Raw genomic sequence first — 20,964 nt, forward strand, 5'->3', positions numbered from 1 at the left:
CACAGTTGTGCGTCACCACACCTGGCTAATTAAAAAAAAGTTTTTTGTAGAGACAGAGTCTTGCTGTGTTGTCCAGGCTGGTTGGGAACTCCTGATCTCAAGCGATCCTCCCACCTTGTTCTCCCAAAGTGTTGGGATTACAGGTGTGAGCCACTGTGCCTGGCCCAGGACACTACTTTAATGAGAGTCTGAATGGTGTCAAGGTGAACCATGTGGGTTCAAGTCAGATACCCTGGTCTTAAACCCTACTGCTGCCATTTCAAAATGTAGCCACCCACAGCCTCAGTTTTCTCATGGGTAGTTTCGTCATCAGTAAAATGGGGACAATAAGACAGCACCTACCTCAGGAAACAGAATGATCCATGCACAGTGCTAACTAGTAAATGCTGGCCATCATTATTCCAGGTAAATGGGTCTGGAAATCTGAGACTAAGATTACCTTAACTCTTACCATAATACAATTTTGTTTTTAATTACACAAACTCTTTTTCTATCCTTTCTTATAAAGCCTGTTACTATCTCTGTTTATAAAATAGCCATAATAGCTTCTTATGTAGCCTATTACCAGTTTTCCCTTTTAGCAGTTACCCGAAAGGAATTCTCTTTTAAAATACTTCAAATTTTCACCTAATTATAAGATGACAGTAATATTGGTGAGCTTTTCCATTTTCTTATTCTCCCCTTTACATTGCTCCTTTGCTGTTCTTTTTAGAAGAAAGCATATTCTTCCTATTCTGAACAGCTCTGATTTTAAATCTTTCAAACCTGAAAAGATAGTGAAATGACAAGTCATTTCACCTTCCTGCCTGTCCTCCCCATTCCACTCCCATAAGTATCAGCTAATACTATTTAAGCTCTAAAGTTCAATGTAGGCGATTAAAGCTTTTAGCTGCAGTATATTTTTTTTAGGACAGAAATAGGGTACAGATGCCCAGGATTTGTTAAGAAGCATGATTTTGATGCAGCAAAGCCCATTTTAAGTCAGATCAAGTTTACAGAGGTGTAGCTGATTATTTTGAATAATTAAATGGTGTCAAAACCAGCTGTGATGAATAGCACTGGGGTCTCAAATCATAAATAATTGAGAAACTGGAGTTGCATTTGATCATCCTGATCAAATTCGGCTCTCTAGAGGATAAATGTTTGTCCTGAATACCATCAACATTGTTAAATGCCTCAATATTCTTGCTCAGTCATCCAGCCAACAGTCAATTGAACTAAATCACTTTAACACCACACACATTTGCTGTCCTCATGAATACAAAATGTTTGACTTAAACCATGTTCTTTGTAGTTGAATAGGCACCTTTTTTAGTAAGCATCTAATAGCATTAAATACCTGACATGCTTTTGTTGGTTCCATAAAACATATGACTTCGTAGAATAAATCAGAGGTTCTTTCTACCACCTTTGTTTTCATTCTGCTCAAAACAACAAAAACTAACAAAAAACTAAGAGAAAGACTTAATTTAAAACAAGTCAGCAATATAACTGCCTTTATGATAGCCTTTTGGGATTCCAAATTTGCATAGACAGGGGCTTTTCAACCTGTTTTTATTTCTTATTGTTCATTCAAGGTAACTGCACCTTCCAGCTGTATGACTCCTAGATGATCTTAAAGTGCTTACCTTCCATTACTTCATTTTGCCCTGTAACCAATTTTGTTGAAAGAGATGGGTAGGTTAGCATCATCATCATCATTTCCATTTTAAAGTAGAAATGAGACAGAGAAAGGAACCAACTTACCCACAAAGCTAGAAGACAGCTGAGCTGCCATGAAAACTTGGCCTCCTCGACACAACTCTTGCTGCCAGAGATGTGCCTTAGTTAAGCGCCTCAGTGAAGAAAAGGGCAGTCTGTTTAATAGCTCCTCATTGACACCCTGTCACTGCTGAACTGGCACGGAACCCAGAGTTGGCAGGATGGTACATGCCTCTCTCTACCTTGTTTCCTACACACCAGTTCTTAAAATCAGAAGGCTGTGTTAACCCAAGTCTTCTCTCCAAGGATTAATAATCATGAAAACAACAACAGTCAACCTTTGCATGGTTCTTAACAATGAACTTGGCACTTTCAAAGATGTTAATCATTTATTTTCTCCAACGACTTTACGATGTAGGTGACATTGGTGCCATTTTTCAAAAATGGGAAAACTGGGGATCCGAGATGAGGTGATTGGTCCGAGGATTATGAAGCTCACTACTGATGAAGCCAGCATCCAGTTTCTCAGACACCAAACCTGCTGTCTTCACTATACCATGTGCATTGCAGAAAAGACACGGAATTAGGGAGCCTTGTGTTATGATTGCTGTTCCCAGTTAGAATTAGATGTAGCAAGAACCTGAAAAGCAATCCCTACCAGTTTGCTTCTTTTCTATCACTAAGTCAGTTCTTTTGTAGAAATACATATTCAGGACAGGTACAATCAACTCCCCTTTCACCTAAATTTTATTTGGAAAAGAATGCCTATTAAAATAATAGATGAAAAGAAAAACTCCACTTTCCATAGTTACTGTTTTGTTATGCTTGGAATGAATTCAGTTCAAGTTTACAAAAATCTGCATAAAGTAAGAGTTACGTTTCTGGAAGTTAACTTCCAGCTTTGAAACATACCTCAAAATCCTCAGAGAACCCATGCTGGTTATTAGAATAGAGCTCACTGATGTGTTTGACAAACTGTTTGACAGGAATGGCTTCCATGTCATCTGGGGGAATAAAATAATATTCAAAGTTACATAGAATACTTCCATAAAACAAATTACACTGATAAAGCAAAGCATCCTTAAGACAAATACTTGATTTTTGCAAAGAGCAAAATAATTGTATCACACAAAATAGATGTCCTGAAGAAAAGTCTCAGGATTTATTTTACATTAGGATCTCATTATTACTTTAATGCCTACAAGCCAGGTTAAATACGGTTTTTAAAAAAAGGTACATAGAGAATTCCCTTTACTTTTTATATACAAGGCAATTTACATAGTTAAATTACCACAGCATACTCTTAACTAAAAGTGTGAAGTTATCAAGGGTACCCATTTGCCAAGAAATTATATCACACCAGGGGTTTTCTTTGTTTTTTTTTTTAATTGCTGTTCAATGGAGTCCAGCTTGAACTTTGAGCAATTAAGTTCTATTTCCAATCTTTTAAGTTTTAAGCAATCCTTTATACACAATTATAGATAGATGCCATTGTACCAGCTGGCTCTGGGTACAATGCCATCTATCTTTAAGTGTTCAAAATTTTAGCTCAAGACAGCTGTGTCTACATGATGCCAAATAATCAGTTTGACTGAATTAACTGGATTTTTTTGGTGTTGACAGACTAGGTGTAGATTCGGGAAGACTCCACATTCCCATTTATTTCGTGTTGTCACTTCAAAAGGAGACTTTCAGTTCATAAGCCCGAAGTATGTTTTAAGCTTATTTATCATGATACTTGAGTACTGCTATAAAATAGCCACACCCAACTAACTGGAGCTCCCCAACCTCCTTCTTCCCTTCTCCCTCGACCCTCCCCCACAAATATTTCCTTTTAAAAATACTCTGCTGAATTTGAGATAAACAACAGACATGACATTTACTTTATTCAGAGTGAAAGATCTTTGGCAAACGCACAAACATCTAAACTGCCACAGATGCTTTTCTTAGCAAAGGGTATGAAGATCTGTATGTGTAAATGAGGTCCTACTTTGGCAAGAATTTTATAGATCCAGGCCTGACAATCTGATTTCTCTTCATCTGGTGACAGTTAACATTGACTATGTCATTCCTTCTCTTCTTTCTTTCGAGAGAGCAAAGCTCTAGGGTGGCTTTTTGCATCTATTGACATTTTCAAACTTGAATCATGCTTAAGTGGAAAATAGCATCTCTTATACTTTGTTTTAGGAAGGTGACTTATGTGTTCATAATCCAAGTTGCTTAGCATAGAAATGTTACTTATCAAATAGGTGGTGCTCTGTAAGTACAAATTCTTCCTGTGTGAACAATTAAAGTCCTAATCATGTTAATAGGCAACCTTATGAAAAAAATTGCCAAGTTATTTACAAATATTTCAGAATTGAAGATGTTCATGAATATGCAATCATTTTGCATGCCCAAGAAATCTATAGCTCTCATGATGTAACCAGCATTAACAGAGTAAGCGGAGCCAAAATGTTTCTCCAGAATATTTAGCAGAATGCACAGTTCAAGAAAAATTTCCAAAATTATCTGATCACTTCACTTAAAATGTTTAGAAGTAAGCAAATTCTACAATAATGATCAGTGGCAATGAAAATGATCTCAAGTTGAGAAAAGGGTTACTATGTACAAAGCTGGAGAGTCTCTAAATGATTAGCCCAAGAATAAACTCATTTTCAAACAAGAGGCAAAATGGGTGAGATGGGACACAACCTAACCACAGAATCACTCTAGTATGTAGACTATAGGACTTTCATATACTTAGAAATGACAGATGCAACACTATTTTCAAGGGCAGAGTGACATATTTAGTAGAGTAATAGGTTGAAGACAACATTTATACGATAATGATAGTTTAGAATTTTAGATTCCCGAGAACTTACAGTGCCGTGATTAGGAACACGGACTCTAGTTCAAAATAAGAAAAAACATGTCAGCTTTAGAACTGTTTTACTCTGTAAGGTAAAAACCACAGCATTTTAGAGGCATAGCCCACCTCAAATCATTAAAAGAAATGCTTTCAGGTTAACTGCTTATTGTTTTTTTCTGCAAAGTGCTCAACTGTAATATCCAAGCTAATGTCACACACACATGCCCAGAAATCAGTATGCCTGCTGCCACTATGGCTAGAAGCAGCAAAAATCCAGCAGAGCTCAGTATGATAATCATGGAAATATATGACTCACTAGTCTCTCCAATTTGCATCTTTATCCAAGGACGCCTAACCACACCCTCTGGGTTTCCAGGCACCACGAATAATGTCACAAAAGTACCAGACAGGCGGACATACATACAGATGCATGCTGTACTGACCACTGTCAGCTACCCAGATAATACAGCATTTGCCCTGCAATCAAGATAAATAGCTGAGGAGTCATAAATCTCTTTTCTTTATATTGAGATGAATATAAGGCTATGACTAATTATTCTAATCATTCTCCTAATTTTTCTATTACATTCTCTCAACATGAGCCAGATGATTATAAAATCAATGTAACTAGCAGAAGGCCAAGCAATTAGGACAGCATCAGAGGCCTAATCAGCTCAATTTTTATCTGGAAAGGCCCTGTGTGTTTTAAGAAGACGTTCATCCAAAACATGCTATCTCTACCTAAACGTCTGAGTTTCATTAAATATTGCAGAGAATATTAGCAGCACTAACTAGGCCAGGCACTTTCTGTGTACTTTATATGTATTAACATGTACTCCAAGAAATGCATACTGTTTTCATATGCATCTTGCAGTTGAAAAAAGTTTAGAATGGCAGAAGAAGCTGGCTGCAGAGCCTAGATAAAAAGTGCTCTGACTCAGAGAGAATGGGAAACCCCTGGATAAAGCCATTTCTGAGCACCTGGTACTCAGCCAGATATTAGGGAGATGGTCTCTGCTGAAGGACATTTGTGTTGGTGAAGAGATGAACATAAGGGAGAGCAAGAACAGTGTAATTATGTGATAAAGACTACAAGTGCCATTAAAAGGATGGATTTGATGACAGTGGGAATAAATGTCACTGATGTAGTGGTGGTGGTGGGAGAAGCATAAAGGAAAAAAGGGGCTGGAATCAAAGTGAAGATGTTTTCACTGACTACGGATTAAATGAGAGATTATTATGGTATAACAAAAGCAGGATAATGATAAAGTTGGTAGAATGAGAGGAAAACCACCATTTATTAGGCCCTTACTGGTTACCAGGGACGGTGCTAAATGTTCACACATTTATCTCTGTAAGAACCAGATGAAGGGAACATGGTTATTCTCACAGTGCACATAAGGAAACCGAGGCAACTTGTCCAAAAAGACTAAGTGGCAGAGCTGAGATCTGAACCCAGGTCCATTGAACCCAAAGAATGTATTCCTGTGTACTATGATACACTGTTTGTCTTCACTCTCAAAGCACTATAATTTCAAGGAATAACAAATTAAACTTTTTAATTCTTAATCTCCTGGTTAATCTGATAAATATCACTTGATAATTTTGTGCTAATTTTTTTTTTGAGACATGGTCTCACTGTGTCACCCAGGCTGGTTGGAGTGCAGCTGCTCAATTGTATCTCACTGCCACCTCAAACTCCTGAGCTCAAGTGATCCTCCCACCCCAGTCTCCTGAGTAGCTAGGTGTAGTTCTGTGCCACCATGCCTGGCTAATTTAAAGAGATGGAGTCTTGCTATGTTGCCCAGGCTGGTCTTGAACTCCTAGCCTCAAGCAATCCTTCCACCTCAGCCTCCTGAGTAGCTGAGACTACAGGCCCATGCCACCACACCTGGCTTATATTTTTTGTAGAGATGGAGTCTTGCTATGTTGCCCAGGCTGGTCTTGAACTCCTAGCCTCAAGCAATCTTTCCACCTCAGCCTCCTGCGTAGCTGGGAGTACAGGCCCATGTCACCACACCTGGCTTATATTTTTTGTAGAGATGGGGTCTCACTATGTTGTCCAGGCTAGTCTCAAACTCTTGGGCTCGAGTGATCCTCCTGCCTCTGCCTCCCAAAGCACTGAGATTATTATAGGCATGAGCCACTTTACTCATCCACTATTTGTACTTACAAAATTTTCAGATACCAAAGGTTTAAACTAGGCAAAAGTGGGACCACTACCATTATCACTAAATCACCCGATTATAAAATGACTAATGTAGAGAATCAGTACCTGAAGAGGTGGGCTTATTGTTATTAAATATTATTATTTACCCTTAAGTTCCCAGATTTTAGCTTTTTGTGGTTAGAATTAGATTATGTACATAACTGGCCTTTTATTTTGTTCAATTCACAACAAAACCTTCTTATGTACTTTTGATGAAGCTTGAAATCAGGTTTGTAGGTACCAAAAGCAGAGCCTCAGAGGAGGGTGAACTGATGACAGCAACTTCTACTGAGAAGAAAACACCAAAGCTGAGATAACGCTGACCTCAAATGCAACACTGTAGGCAATAAAGAACAATGGCATTCGAACATAAGGCTGTTTGCAAAATCTACAGTTATGTATCGGCTGTACTTGCATCTTCAGAACTGTTAGAGGGAAATCACCAACACTTGATGCCTCTAACCTACTCATATATGCTAAATTTCCTTTCTCTTAATCTTAAGGAATAACAGATAAATAAAAAGAGAAACAGCTTTCTTGCCCATAGTTTTTTATTTGATATTAGAAAGGAAAAATAAGCAGCCAAAGCTGTCCCTGAACATACACCACAGGGAGGAGCTGCACAGAGGGCCCAGCCTTAGTACACTGCTCCTGGTAAGGCCATTAGCATGTAACTCAGTAAAACTGAGTATCTGTGATTCTTATCAGCCACCAGTGATGAAATGCTTCCTGTGTATCAGGAAACCAGAGGCAATGGTATGAGTGGAAAAGCCAGAGCCAGACTGTGTGACTCCACTTCTCTGATTCCCTTTCCTCATCTGTAAAATGGGAATAACAGTACTTAATTCATAGAGTGTTATGAAAAGCAAACAAGATAACACAAGTACTTACAAGAGTGCCTGGCATTTAGTAAACATTTCATAATTCATAGAGTGTTATGAAAAGCAAACAAGGTAACACAAGTACTTATAAGAGTGCCTGGCATTTAGTAAACATTTCATATCTATGATTTATTGTTAGGTGCTACTTGCTTTGCTTGCACAACCCTATGTTCTAGGTGCTGTGATTAATCTAATTTTCTCGATGAGGAAACTGCCTAAAAGGGACCAAGGAGCTTGCCAAGGCTACTGTCATTATCAAGTAATAGGGCCAGGCTGACTCCAAAGCCTGGGTTCTTCCTTATTATATTACCTCCCTAGAGCTTACATTTAAAAGAAACTTTTCAGCAAAAAAGGATTGAAATGATATTCTTTGGCTTTGAGGGTAAGCTTCAGTTACCTGGAAAATTCACACTGGAAGACTGGTCACCTTGATGATGCCAGGTAGATAAAGTGTTAACGGCATTTACCTTCCTGACAAGATGCTTAGCTGCTGCAGTTGATTGACTTAAGGTCTATTTAATAAAATATCCCTTCTTGCTTACTCTGGAAGTGTGTGGGTATTTATATAAATACCATTAAGATTCCAAAGGTCCTTAAGTCACCCACTCTATGACCAATCCCTGTAAAGTTCATTTAACCCTTGGCAGATCTCTCAACCCTATCCGAAATTCCAACCAAATCTCCATGGGCAGAGAAAACATACAGAGCCCTAGCATAGTACTTGGCTCAAATCAGTGCAGTTCAGACCTTACCCACCCCCTTCCCTCCACCCTGCTCCAACAACTGGCCTGTTAGCAGGTACTGTTAACCACACCTCTAGGGGATAGACCTCATTTTCAGGAATTCAGCCCCCTGCCCCTCCTGTCTGCCCTCTCAGTCTCTCAGAGGCCAAGTTCAGGCCTCTCAAGGTGTTTGGTAATACCTTTGTGTCAACTTAGGAAGATAAAGCAAATACGAAATACAAGGATATTATCAAGATTTCCTGAGTTAGGACACAACAAATAGATTTTTGTCTAAATCACGCTCTTAGGATGCATGGAGTGTTGTGGAGGTTGGAGCATTTTATTTCCTGCCATAAAAAGAAATCTCTTTTCATTTATGACACAATGAAGTCAATAAAGAAAGGGCTTCATTATAGTCAAAAGACCAATGAATCTCCTTTGGAGATAATCTCTGTATAAATAAAATATGCCAACAAGGTTGGTTTAATCCCAAGGGTTTTAAACTGCATGTTTAAAACCCCTTTATATTCTGGCACCCTGCTGAAGCCAGTGACCTTCAAATTATTAAGATGTATTTTAACTGCTGGAAAGGCATGAATCATTTCTGAATTTCTAAGCTACTGGTTAGCAGCAACATTTTGTTTTGTAATGCTCTTATTAGAAAGTTAGATTTTCTAATTTCCAGAGAAAAGCATTTGTAAGGACATTTGTGTCTGACAGTGTGCGTATTTAGGAAAGCCCTTTCAATATGCTCTATAACAGGTTAATTTCATGAGCTAAGTTCTGATTTCTAAAAGTTTATATATAATGAAAGTCTAAAAGAATAATATAATGTAGCGAATGCTTCATTAATAACTGTAATATTCAAGTTTGTTTTTTCAAAAGAGTATTCCTGAGTCACTAGATTTTTATAAGTACCTGTCAATGTTAAGAATATTATGGATCTTAAAGACAGAATTTTGTGACCACTTCAGTATTTTAGAAGATGGAAAGCATATGAGGGGACTGACAGCTGGGTTACTGCATTCAATTATGCTTTATCCTCACACCGAAACAATGGGAAACCAGTAACCGGGGAACATTTTCTTTTGAAAAACCGTTAGTGAAATATATTGAGTCAAAACGCCTTCACTCTCCTGCAGAAGTCACAGTTTAACTTATCTCTCCTGCTCCTACTTTTCCCATATGTGATGCATGGAACAGGCACTAACCATTCAAAATCTATCTGATAAAATAATTGATACTACCTTTATAGTGATTGGAAGCCAACCTCAAAAGCACTTCTTTGAAGCTGGATAAATACTCTTGCATTTTGAGTTTTTTCTAACATGGCTAATTAACCTCAGCCACCATATATATTCACAGTCTCTGTCTAGCATTTCCATATTTTGCATAAGTGTTAGGTGAGACCAGGGGGAAAAAAAAGTCTTCATTCTTAAAACACTGTCTTTGCTATACTAAATCAGAAGAACAGACTGAATATCCTAAATTCCTGTTAGAATTAGTAAAACTGGTCATTCAAAATTGTTCAAAAACTCCTATAAACTGCTATCTCAAAGGGACGAGTATCAAAGGGTTAGCAAAGCTTTCCTTAATCATTTACCTATTTTATAATAGTTTCCAAAAGTCAGTATAACTTACTGATTCCACGTATGCTTTGGGATTTAAAGATACAAGCTATTTATTTATGAATTTTAGCCACAGCAGAATCATCCAAAGTTGCTGAGTTAGTGTCTAAATTTGTTCAACATTCAACATGGCTGTGACTTGTTTCCTAAGTCATTTAAATCACACAGAACTGTTTTTGTGCAGGGAATGGATGTCTTGCTGAGTTGAGTCTCTCTCTCAGGAGGGAAGAGAATAAAAATAAGTAGAGAACAGAGATGAGAGGGGAGATTTTTTAATATGGGGAAAATGTCAACCCAAGAATTGTGAAATTGCCTCCAGGAGGATGAAAGAGAATTTAATGGAAAACCAAATGGTCAGTGCTAGTGAGAGAAGTTAATGATCAACAACTCAGAAAAAACCAAACAGAATATTCACATGTATTTGAAAATGCCTTGATTTAATGAAGCAATATCCAAATGAGGAGTCTGAAGTCTTGAGATATCAAAACTGTCACAGTCGTATGCCAAGAGGTGGCAGAGCCATTTATAAGCATCTGTGCTTTGAAGTCACAGAGATAATTCCAGTGTTAGCTCCACTGCTTAGCTCTGTAACCTTGGGCAAATTAAAAAAAAGTCTCTGAACCTCAGTTTCTTCATCCAGAAAATGGGAGTGTCAACTGTACCTGTCTCTATAGGATTATAGTGAAAATAAACATAATATACTTTGTTGGTAAAGCTCAATAATTATTAGATAACAATTTTTGAAGAGGCTAACTGTAAAATAAGCTCTGGGAACACAGTGTATTGCATATTCCACAGTGATGACCCTGGAGCTCTATTTTTACAACAGCTTGGTACTAGAATTTTCAACTTCACCCTGCCGCACATATTTTTAGCCAGTATAATGATTCAGTTTACTAGTTATGTCTGTTGTCTGCAAATATCTTTAAAAAAATCAATTATAGAGAGTGAAGAGCCCAAGTGGTAAAATAATTTGCTAAATCTGGGGTCCAGTATTATTGTTATTTAGGTTTTGAGCAGGCATAAAATATAACTGAGATTGAATGGGTAGAATAAATACTTCACAGGAGCTCTATAAATCTCATATTATTTTTAGAAATAAGAACAATTGGATAATTTCTAAGATAAATCATTTAAAATGATTCCATGGAGGTCTCCATTAAAGAAAAGTTGTGGTAAAAGCTTTAGTAGAGTGAAAATAACTCACAAGTTTGTTAAAAATTGAATTGTGTTTTCCTTATATGAGACACAGTTGTACTGCTATAACTAAAGAAGAAGAAATCCTAAAGAATAGAACAATGAATTGTTTAAAAAGTGCTTTGTGAATTAAAATATTTTCCAAATGTAACTATTAAATAGGACTGTGGGGTTTTATTTACCAAGCTGAGAGATTGTGATCAAGCTGAAAGCTCTTTAAGGAAAGGTCATTTAGGGTAACTCTCAGTTAAGGGTGAAGTAAGTTGATTTGTTTAGGTATGCTCCTAGTAAGGCTATGTTAGCTATGAAGACCTGAGAAGCAGATTAGCCTCACTCATCATTTCACTAGGTAAGCCCTTTAACATCACACTGCCTTACATTTAAAATAATTCATTTTTACGAACGTGTTACAGCTTGTCAAGAACGCCTCGCCTTGCCAACTGAGGTACAACTGAATACATGGGCTTCTCATTCAGTGGAGAATGTGAAGCAATCTTCTTTTGATATAGTTATATTACTAGTGAGTGAGTATGAATTAGGAGAAACATATTTAAAAGGGAAAAAGACACATTTAAAGAAATGCCCCTGGGTTTTGAGTATTTAACTTCTTAATTAAATAGGTAACTGGGAATGAAACAGAAAACATTTAAAAGCAATTTCTGGTCTAATATATCTACTCAAAGGTGTTGCAAGGCATATTCAGAGGATCCTAGTGAACTGAAAGTTCTAAAGCCTATATCAAAGAAGAGTGATTCAAGGTAGGGCACACCTAGTGGATGTAGTTCGGTGTCAGGGACACAATTTTAACATGAGAGTCATACAAATGCTCTCTCTCCATGACTGCTGGGATTACCAGTACCATGATCTGGGAAGGAAAGTTGCAACAGCTTACACTTTTGGCTTAATGTATGGTTTCCAAAGTGCTTTTACACATATCATCTACTGTGGTCTTGACAGTTACCTCAAAAGGCAAGGAGAATAGGCATCCTAATTAATTTACAGATTCTGGAAACTAAGGCTCAGAGAGGTTAAGGCACTGAACAAAGATTTCAGGGTGGACCTAGGTTTTCTGATTCCTAATCCAGTGGTAAAAGAAAATAGAAATGGAAAAACAGCCCAGTAAGTATTTCACCATTTAACTCTTTAAAAATGGATTTCAGTTACACAGCTACCAAACAACTGAGTCTGTCAGACAAATCAGGTCAGAGGGCAGAAAGGCTGCCAGGAATTTTCCAGTGGTCAACACATACTGTAGGTAAAGCAAGAGGAAAAAGTATATGCACACTATTGTGCAAATCCAGTAGATTCAATGAAACTACTTATTTCATGGTGATGAACTGATGATTCCTGTCTGCCTTCTCTACTCTCAAAGGAAAAGTAGTTTCCTTCAGCAAGGATAAAGGGGCAGGGTTAGTGGAGAACACACAGTAACACAAAACTTATCCTGTCTTTATGGGAATTAGTTTAGCAGCCACAAAATGCTCCAACAGGAACATAATCAGAGACTTTCTGTTAATCTTCTTGTTTCTGTGTGACAAGTTTTAGTGAGAAAAGCTGACTAGAATGTATAAAACATGGACAATCCCAGTAATATCTAATGACTTAGCAATATACAGACACATAAACAGGGCAATTCAGTCCACAACCATAACCACACGTAGTGACAATCCGCAAACAATAGAAGCATTTCTCCATGGTATCCAAAGAATGACTGTACCTCTGAGTTTCACAGCCAAGACCTTTTTAGAACTTCAAGGAAATTTTTCTAACGTTCATTCATTGAAGTACTTAAAGAATACCTACTATGTGCCAAGAATTATTTTAGCACTGAGGATATAGCCACTTGCCCTTATAAAGCTCTCATTGTAGTGGGAAGAGAGCAAACAAAAAAGTAAAATAAATAGCACATTAGTTGATGGAAAGCATTATGGAGAACAGGGCAGATCAGCAGGATGGGGGAGCTTCAGGTGTGGAGGAGGGGTGGCATTATAATCAAAGTGATGCTTCTGTTTGCAAAAGAGTAATGTCAAGAGGATAGATGTATCTAAAATATCTGAAGATACGTATTTGGAAGCACATAATGAAACCAGGACGTAGATAGCTAAAATCTGGCAAACAAGAAGGGATGCCAAATAAAAATGGTGGGTGAGATCTTCAAATCCCACATCCTATTACACCTAACCCACTGCTGAACTTCTAAATGTCTATATGGCATTTGCTAGGATTCACTACAGTGTACACTCCATTATTCCCTACTCCAACACTAACCAAGTGCTTTATCTTCTTACTAGAGGAAAAGTGAAATATCCACCAGACCAGTAATGTATCCCTCTATTTCCACACAACCATCATAAGAACCGAAACTTTGAACATTAAGATACATGATTTTAGAGGAAAGAATCTTAGAAAAATATCACCTGTAAAAAATGTGTCACAAATTGTGATTTAAAAATATAAGCACAAATTGCCTATGCAAATGAAATTTAGTCCAAGTAGATACTAAGAATGTTTTTGTACGGTTTTTCCCTTTTTTCTACTGTACTTCCCTTTCCTGCATATGACTGTATACTACATTAACTCAGTTATTTGTTCCTCTAAAGAGAGTTTTATTACTTTGCAGATGTGTAAAGGAGTGTGCATTAAATTACTCTTAGTTAAGGATATCTTATACTGGGCAAGCTTTAAAAGGCTATAAAATATTTTGTCGTTTTATCACATAAAACTGAGAATAAAAGAGAAAAACAATTAGCCCATTGGAAATAAGAGCAGTGTCTTACTTACCCGGAATAGGAATAATAGGAATACTTTCATTAGGGACCACTCGAGGTGAACTGCTGTCTTCCACATAGAAATGAGCAGTCTGAAAACATTTTCTGTGTAGAAAAGAGAAAAACATGTCAATAATAGAATATACTTTATTTGAGTTCATCTTCTTTTAATTCTTATTTTACAGATCTTCCCAGCTTTAAACATCACACAGCACTGAGGGTAAACTCATGTAAAAGTAACAAGATACAAAGACAACATTCAGCCTGTTGGAAGGGCCCAAAATTGCTAAAGAATATCCTTTTTTTTTTTTTATCATCACCGCATCCAACCTGACAGTTCAAAGGGAAAGGCTTAGTATTTAACTACTCAAATACGTGAAAACATGGTAGAGAGTAAACCTACCACACAGACTGCTAGGGTTATCTCACAATATTTCTAAATTTGATACGTTACAGAGGAATAATTTGCTATTCTAAATCCCCAGCACCAAGTTCAAAACCACACCTTGTATCCCCTTCCAACATCGTCATCAAACAGCCCAAGTACACAATAGCACCACATTGTTCATGCTTAGCAAAGGCCCCCAAAGCCTCAGACAGCTCTTTAAAGGGGTCAGAGGGCTTCAGGAAGGCAAGCACTCAGAATCAGAGGCCCTTGCCAGACAACATCTGAGACAAGGTCTTGAAGCCCTTCAGTGTCATCTGCTTGTTTGTTTTTTTTACCTGTATTTCAAGCAAAGCAGAGAGCACACACTGGTCATCATAGGACAGGCAATGAAGAGAAAAGCCATCAGCAGCTCACTCAGCCTCTGCCTCCGATGCTGGCTGGCCCTCAGCTTTCCTGCATCCACGTCACTGCTCATTGCGGCCCTAATGAGCTGCCGGAAGCACAGGCTGAATATTTAATGAAGCTGCTCAGCGTGAATGGCTATTGTGACCAGAGAAGGGTCCCTGTTCATTTGGCGGAGGGGCTTTACAATAGCTGGCCCTACTGCTGGGTCTTTTAGCCAAGCAGGCGGCATCCTTCTGGTGCACAGTGTCACTGGGATCTGTCCTCCTCCTCTGGCGTCGCACACCAAACAACATTTACACACATTACAGCTTTGCTTTTTCTGGGGCCCGTATTCCAACTACCAGATAAGTCAACTTTTCTTCACAGTTGTCTTTGCTCAATCTAATCAAAAATATCCTGGGATGATTCCATTGGGCATACCCTGTTTCTATGAGGCCAAAGAAGGGGCCAGGGTTGGGAACGTTAGAGAAAAATCAAGAAACTATAAAAAACAAGATCTCTGTGGGAGTGAAGAGACCACAGAGTTACAAAGATGTTTCCATCTCAGCTTTTATACAGGCTATTATAACCACACGCAATCAGAAATGATCACATGTCATAGTATGAAGCGCTGTTCTTTAAGCAGTGCCTATTTTCAGATGGAAAGTAGCTCTAAGCAGTTTCCATTTGGATAGTGCTCTAGAGTCAATCTAGACTGCTGCTCCATACCATTAGGAGATTCTGAACGTCAGTTACTACAACTCTTGACACACGCCTCCCAGGACTACTCTAATAGAGCACTGAAGAAAAATGAGTGTGTTTTTTTTTTTTCCTATGAATTGCTCAGCATTTATAATATAAATAATAAAACAAGTTTTCATCACTCTTTGCTTAGCTGCCTTTACCTAAATTTGTGAAGAACGTAAGTTAGTCAGACTTAAGCTACATGGATATAAAATGCACATAATATTATAGGGCTCTGGTGCTAACCAAATCTTCTGAATGTAAAGCAATGGAAATCTATGTGAAACAAATTATTTTGATGTTTGAGACAACTTCCTTCTCTCTCTAAATTAGTTATTAAGTTTTCTACTCTTGGATTCCTTCCTCTCCTCCCCCACCTTCCCCAATTTGCACAGATTTCCAGAATGTAACATTAAAGTTAAAACACAGGTTATGGACTTCACAAATGAATGAAAGCCTTAACCATCCAGTATCATAGCTAAGGAAAACCTGCTTCTGTTGAGTTAGAGGACAGCTATTCAACTACTTAATAGCCCAAATAAGTGCTCTAAGTCACTAAGATGAATGGGATGCAATTTACTGGGTTAGCCTTTAACTTGAAAAAAACAAATGCATGCAAGAAATAACTTTGATTTTAAGACCATAATTATTATGGCTATTAGACTTCTAAAATTTAAAGCTATTAGTAAATAGAATTGTTATTGGCCAAGTTACTGTTAAAGTGACTTGGAAAGGATATATATATACTATATTGTAGATTTTTTTTTCCCTACAAGACAGGCAGACAGTTCAGCCAGTCTCTCAGTTATATGTGGAACTACAGGCTCCACATTATCTGTGAAAAAAGCAGTGTGTACTGAAGCAAATCACACTCTAGTGCCCCATGTGCTGCTGTTTATAATGGATTTTCCCTGGAGCAAAATAACTCCATGATTACCAGAGAAAAGCACACGACTGGGGATAAGGATCAGAAACCTGGGAGACAAAGCTCCGCATCTGTACCTTGCTGCACATCAGGCACTTGCCTCCCACACAAATATATGGGTGGGCAACTAACTACAGAACTTTGTGGGGAATGTCTTCCCATAGAATAAAGATTTCAATGGATTTGGCAAATGTTTATTCAGCACCCACTGCACAGCATCAAGTATGCAGACAACACATTCCCGCCGCTGTCTGCAATCCTTAAAACTACTTCCTTAAGCCTGGCTAAGCACTGGAGTAATTGATAAAGTATTATATAAGCAACAGATGATCTTTGTAGAAAAATTAGGCAAGACAAATGAACAAAAAGAAAAAAAATCAATTAAAAACACCCAAAAATCTTCCTCCTAGTGATGATCACTATTAATATTTTGAGGTCTATCTCTGTATACTTTTCCTCATTTATTGACTATTCCTTGATCATCTGCAGTGAGGAGCTGGGAGCACAATGATAAACAAGACACACAAGGCACCTACCCTCCTAGTATGTATGCCTTCATGGGGAAAAATCCACAACAAGTAAATAAATTGCTTCAAATAGTCAAGAGCAATGAAGAAAATAAGAATGATGTGGTGGTAAATGAAGTCGGCTGAAGGAAGGGACTTCACTGAGGAGGTGGCATTTGGGCTGAGGCCTGATTAAGGAGGTCTAACCCTGTGAAACTCTGGAGGAAGACCATTTTAGGCAGGTCAAGCAGCTAGTTGAAGAGCCTCAGAGCAGAGGGAGCTTGGCGCATTTTAGGAAACTGGAAGGAAGCCAGAGGCAAGGGAAAGGCTGTGGAAAGCAAGGTTGGAGAGGCGGGCCAGAGCCAGATCATGCAAGATCCAGCAGACCAAAGAACCTTCATTGGTGTCTAGGAGCAGGGGAAAGTCAATGAAAGGCTTTAATCCATGGAGAGGCACTGTGTGATTTGCTTTTTTCAGAAAGCTCATTTTGGCCGCTACATGATGAATGGATTAGAGGGCAGCAGAAATGGAACAAGGAGATCAATCTGTGGGCTATTATAATAAACTCACCCAAATATACACAGATGGGCTGTTTTCCATTTTTTTTTTCTGGGTGTTGGGGGAGTATATATTTTATTTTATTTTGAGATGGAGTCTCGCTCTATCATCCAGGCTGGAGTGCAGTGGCGCATTCTCAGCTCACTGCAACCTCCGCCTCCCAGGTTCGCGTGATTCTCACGCCTCTCGTGCCTCAGCCTCCTGAGTAGCTGGGACTACATGGGGGTTTTATTTTTAAAAAACGAAATGAGATCATTCTATATGCATCTCTCCTTGATAACAAATATAGACTGGCATCCTCTTTATTAATGTTTGCTTAATCTTCCATTTCATGGAGGCATTACAATGCTGGTATTTAATTTATTCCTTTAATAACTATCTATTGGGGGGTCTACTCTGGGCCAGGGACTGATGAAGGTGGTCAGTCTGTTGTCAGCTTTTCATGATCCTTAACAATATGAACATGGTCCCTTTGCATGTACAAATTCTACACTGTGTTTAATACCTAAGAAAAGCAGCTGCATATCACATGACATTATATTTTAACTTGCTCATTTCAGGGAATTTCCATGAGAAATTATGCTTCTTGACCTTCAGAGGTATCCAGGAATAAAAAAAGCAAAAGCAGGGGTTTTGGAGAACAGGAAAGAAAACTGCAAGTTTTAATGCCTCTAAACCTCTGAACTGTGATCTACGTAAGGAGGCAGTATTGTCTCTAAGTTTGAGCTCAGGGGAATGGAGGTAGAATTTCTCAAAGCGCTGCCCAGACACGGTGACTCACGCCTGTAATCCCAGCACTTTGGGAGGCCGAGGTGGGTGGATCACGAGTCTGAGACCAGCCTGGCCAAGATGGTGAAACCCCGTCTGTACTAAAAATACAAAAATTAGCCAGGTATGGTGGCACGTGCCTGTAGTTCCAGCTACTCAGGAGGCTGAGGCAGAAGAAACGTTGGAACCTGAGAGGCGGAGGTTGCAGTGAGCTGAGATCACACCACTGCACTCCAGCCTGGGCGACAGAGCGAGACTTGGTCTCAAAAAAAAAAAAAAAGAAAGAAAGAAAAAAAAGAATTTCTCAAAGTGCTTACGTGTGTCACTGAGCGTGCAATTTCAATTTTCTATCTAGGTCTAATTCTCTTTCAACTAACTTACCCTTACAGACCCTCCCTGAATGAATCAGATTTCTAGGATCACAAAGAGCCATTTTCTAAAATTATAATTTCTCTTCAGTGAACATTTGTATATGTAAGTACCCTAAAAAGGGAAATCAATGAAATAGATCTTGTTTGTAGTGAAAAAGTATATTTACAAATTTAACTGCAAAATATAATCCAATGCTTCCCTACCATATATTTCATGTTTCCACCTCTGCCCTTTTACTTCTCATCCCCTCCCCAACCCCTGGGTGCTGTCTGTGCCCTCTAAGAAACTGAGGCCAGGTAACATTTTCACTGACTCTGACAGGCCTAGTGATGACCCGAATTAGTTATCTTCTGCTTCCCCTGTTGTACATTTGCAGCATATATCTTTCTGACACTTTAAGTTCTCTGATTTAGGTATGCCTTAATTTTGGAGGGCCCTGAACAGTCAGTCAGTCTGTCTCTCAGTCTCTCTCTCTCTCTCTTATCAGTAAAGTATCAGTCAAATGGTGGTTATTAACAAGCAGTGCATACCTCTTTGGCTTAGGGAGCTTTTAGAATACCCAGGCAGGGTAAGCCCCATTCATGACGATTCTAACAGAGCAGGTGCAGGGTGGGGTATATATAGCTCTGTGTATTGTCAAGACTCCCTCTAGGGATTCTGGTATGTACTGTGTCCAATTATGAACCACTGTGAGAAAGGGAAAATCGTTCCTGGGAGTCCACCCTTGTGGACTGCTATACTTGTCTGGTAGGAAAATTAATTTCAGTTTCTCTGAAGGCATTGAAGTTGTCAATATTTATTTCAATATTATTAATAATAATGATGTTCCGACATCCTGAATTCCAAGTTTCCTGCCACTTAAACAAACTGGAAAACCACTGTTTTAGATGGCTTTCTAAAGCCCACCCCCATCAGCAAGATACCCAAGATAGAGGGACTTACATGAAACATTCACTGAATGCTCCCAGATGGGTACAAGAAAGAGCTCAGTTTGCACAAGTTATTTCCTCAGTTCAAACTCAGTGGGTATGTGAGACAGAATGAAAGTGAAACGGGAAATGTGAATCTGTTGGTCCCTAAGTTGATCCCATTTCTCATATGCCTCTCACAGAGTAAGCATTTTGCCTCTCCGAATGAGCGTCCCTGTTCAAAAGAATGCAGTTTTCTTACAGCATAGCCCTAAATGCTACCCAAGTGCTTCTGGTGCTTGACCAAAGATGACTAACATATTAGATCTATGCACATTTCTATAGAAAGTTCCAAGTAGCAGAGTGGAAGCAAGCTTCCTATGTTACTCTCCATTCATTCATCCCCTTTTAGAAAACCAAACATGGGCTCATATATCTTCAAAAGATTTCTTAGAAGGGTTTGCTTGGAAGTCCAGAGGGTAATGTGTGATAGCAGCTGATCAAATCTGTATGGCGTCTGGTTAGCAGTTTTCTGGGTCTCAAGCCCACAACCCACACCTGTGGTCCAGATCCGTACAGTGTCTGAAGCCCCGATGGTAGGAATGTGCAAGTATGCATGGCTTCTTAAAAGCCCACATGGGACACATGAAGCTTATGATTAAGAATATTTTCTCTTGGACTGAAATTTCTAAAAATAACCTTCCATGCTTTCAAATAAGGGAGATATTTTAAGGATAAAGACCTCTTTAAAGATAAAGTCTACTCTTGGGAAAACAGAGCACACACTACGTGCAGAGTACATCTTTTAGTCAGGATGTGAAACACATCGGCCACTATCAGCTGTCAACATCAAGTCCCTGAGCTCCCTGCTGAAAAATATACACTGCCAGCACATGACAGGTTCCAGTATGTTTAATTGGCCTTCTTGACTAATGAAACACACACACGCCCAGCTGCTCTGACAGTCCTTTATAAGTATTAATAAAATTCCAGTTATAGAGACTTACTACCCAAACAAAATGTAGCAAAATAACCAAAACAAACAAAAAAAAACCCTCTAGACTTCTGACCCCCCATTTCCACCCAGGAATTTTGATACATTCTTAAGGAAGAATACCCAGAATGACCAAATTTCTGCATAAAGGCCTTTTCTTCTGTGGCTTCTGTTTTTCTGGGAACCTGTTTAGATAACCTCTGATATGAGCTAACAATTTTCTTATATCTCTTTCTGCCCTTCTGACAAGAACCTGGAAATAATTTAGTGACCAATATTTTTCAGAAGCAAAGTGCTGAACTTGAGTGCAGAAAGATTGAAAATTAGAAATGTCTGGAATTCCACACAACACTGCTGTATTAAAAAACAAACAAAATAACCTCCTTAAAAGGTAGGTCTCCAAACCTGCTTACAGGAAAAAGGGGTTCCTGAGGTTTACAGACATCTGGGTCAACATGTA

The 20,964-nt window shown here is 38.6% G+C and overlaps 1 protein-coding gene and 1 long non-coding RNA gene across 7 annotated transcripts in view; one reads left to right on the forward strand and one right to left on the reverse strand.

The window, feature by feature from the left end:
• Positions 1 to 7,474, forward strand: part of LOC129058564 (uncharacterized) — a 68,357-nt gene extending 60,883 nt beyond the window's left edge. Inside the window, exon 5 of the long non-coding RNA XR_010139194.1 lies at positions 6,980 to 7,474. This is a non-coding gene — a long non-coding RNA (uncharacterized LOC129058564). The remainder of the gene's footprint in view (positions 1 to 6,979) is intronic.
• The window catches only part of PTPRG (protein tyrosine phosphatase receptor type G), a 735,254-nt gene that overhangs the window by 39,766 nt on the left and 674,524 nt on the right, over positions 1 to 20,964 (reverse strand). For all 6 annotated transcript variants that reach the window (XM_024244436.3, XM_024244435.3, XM_063722016.1 and 3 more), the window contains 2 exons: positions 13,971 to 14,062; positions 2,614 to 2,705 (listed from right to left, as the gene is read on the reverse strand). In XM_024244436.3, coding sequence (XP_024100204.1) covers positions 2,614 to 2,705; positions 13,971 to 14,062 — 184 coding nt within the window. The remainder of the gene's footprint in view (positions 1 to 2,613; positions 2,706 to 13,970; positions 14,063 to 20,964) is intronic.

Source organism: Pongo abelii, chromosome 2 (assembly GCF_028885655.2).
Source record: "Pongo abelii isolate AG06213 chromosome 2, NHGRI_mPonAbe1-v2.0_pri, whole genome shotgun sequence".
Taxonomy (NCBI): domain Eukaryota; kingdom Metazoa; phylum Chordata; class Mammalia; order Primates; family Hominidae; genus Pongo; species Pongo abelii.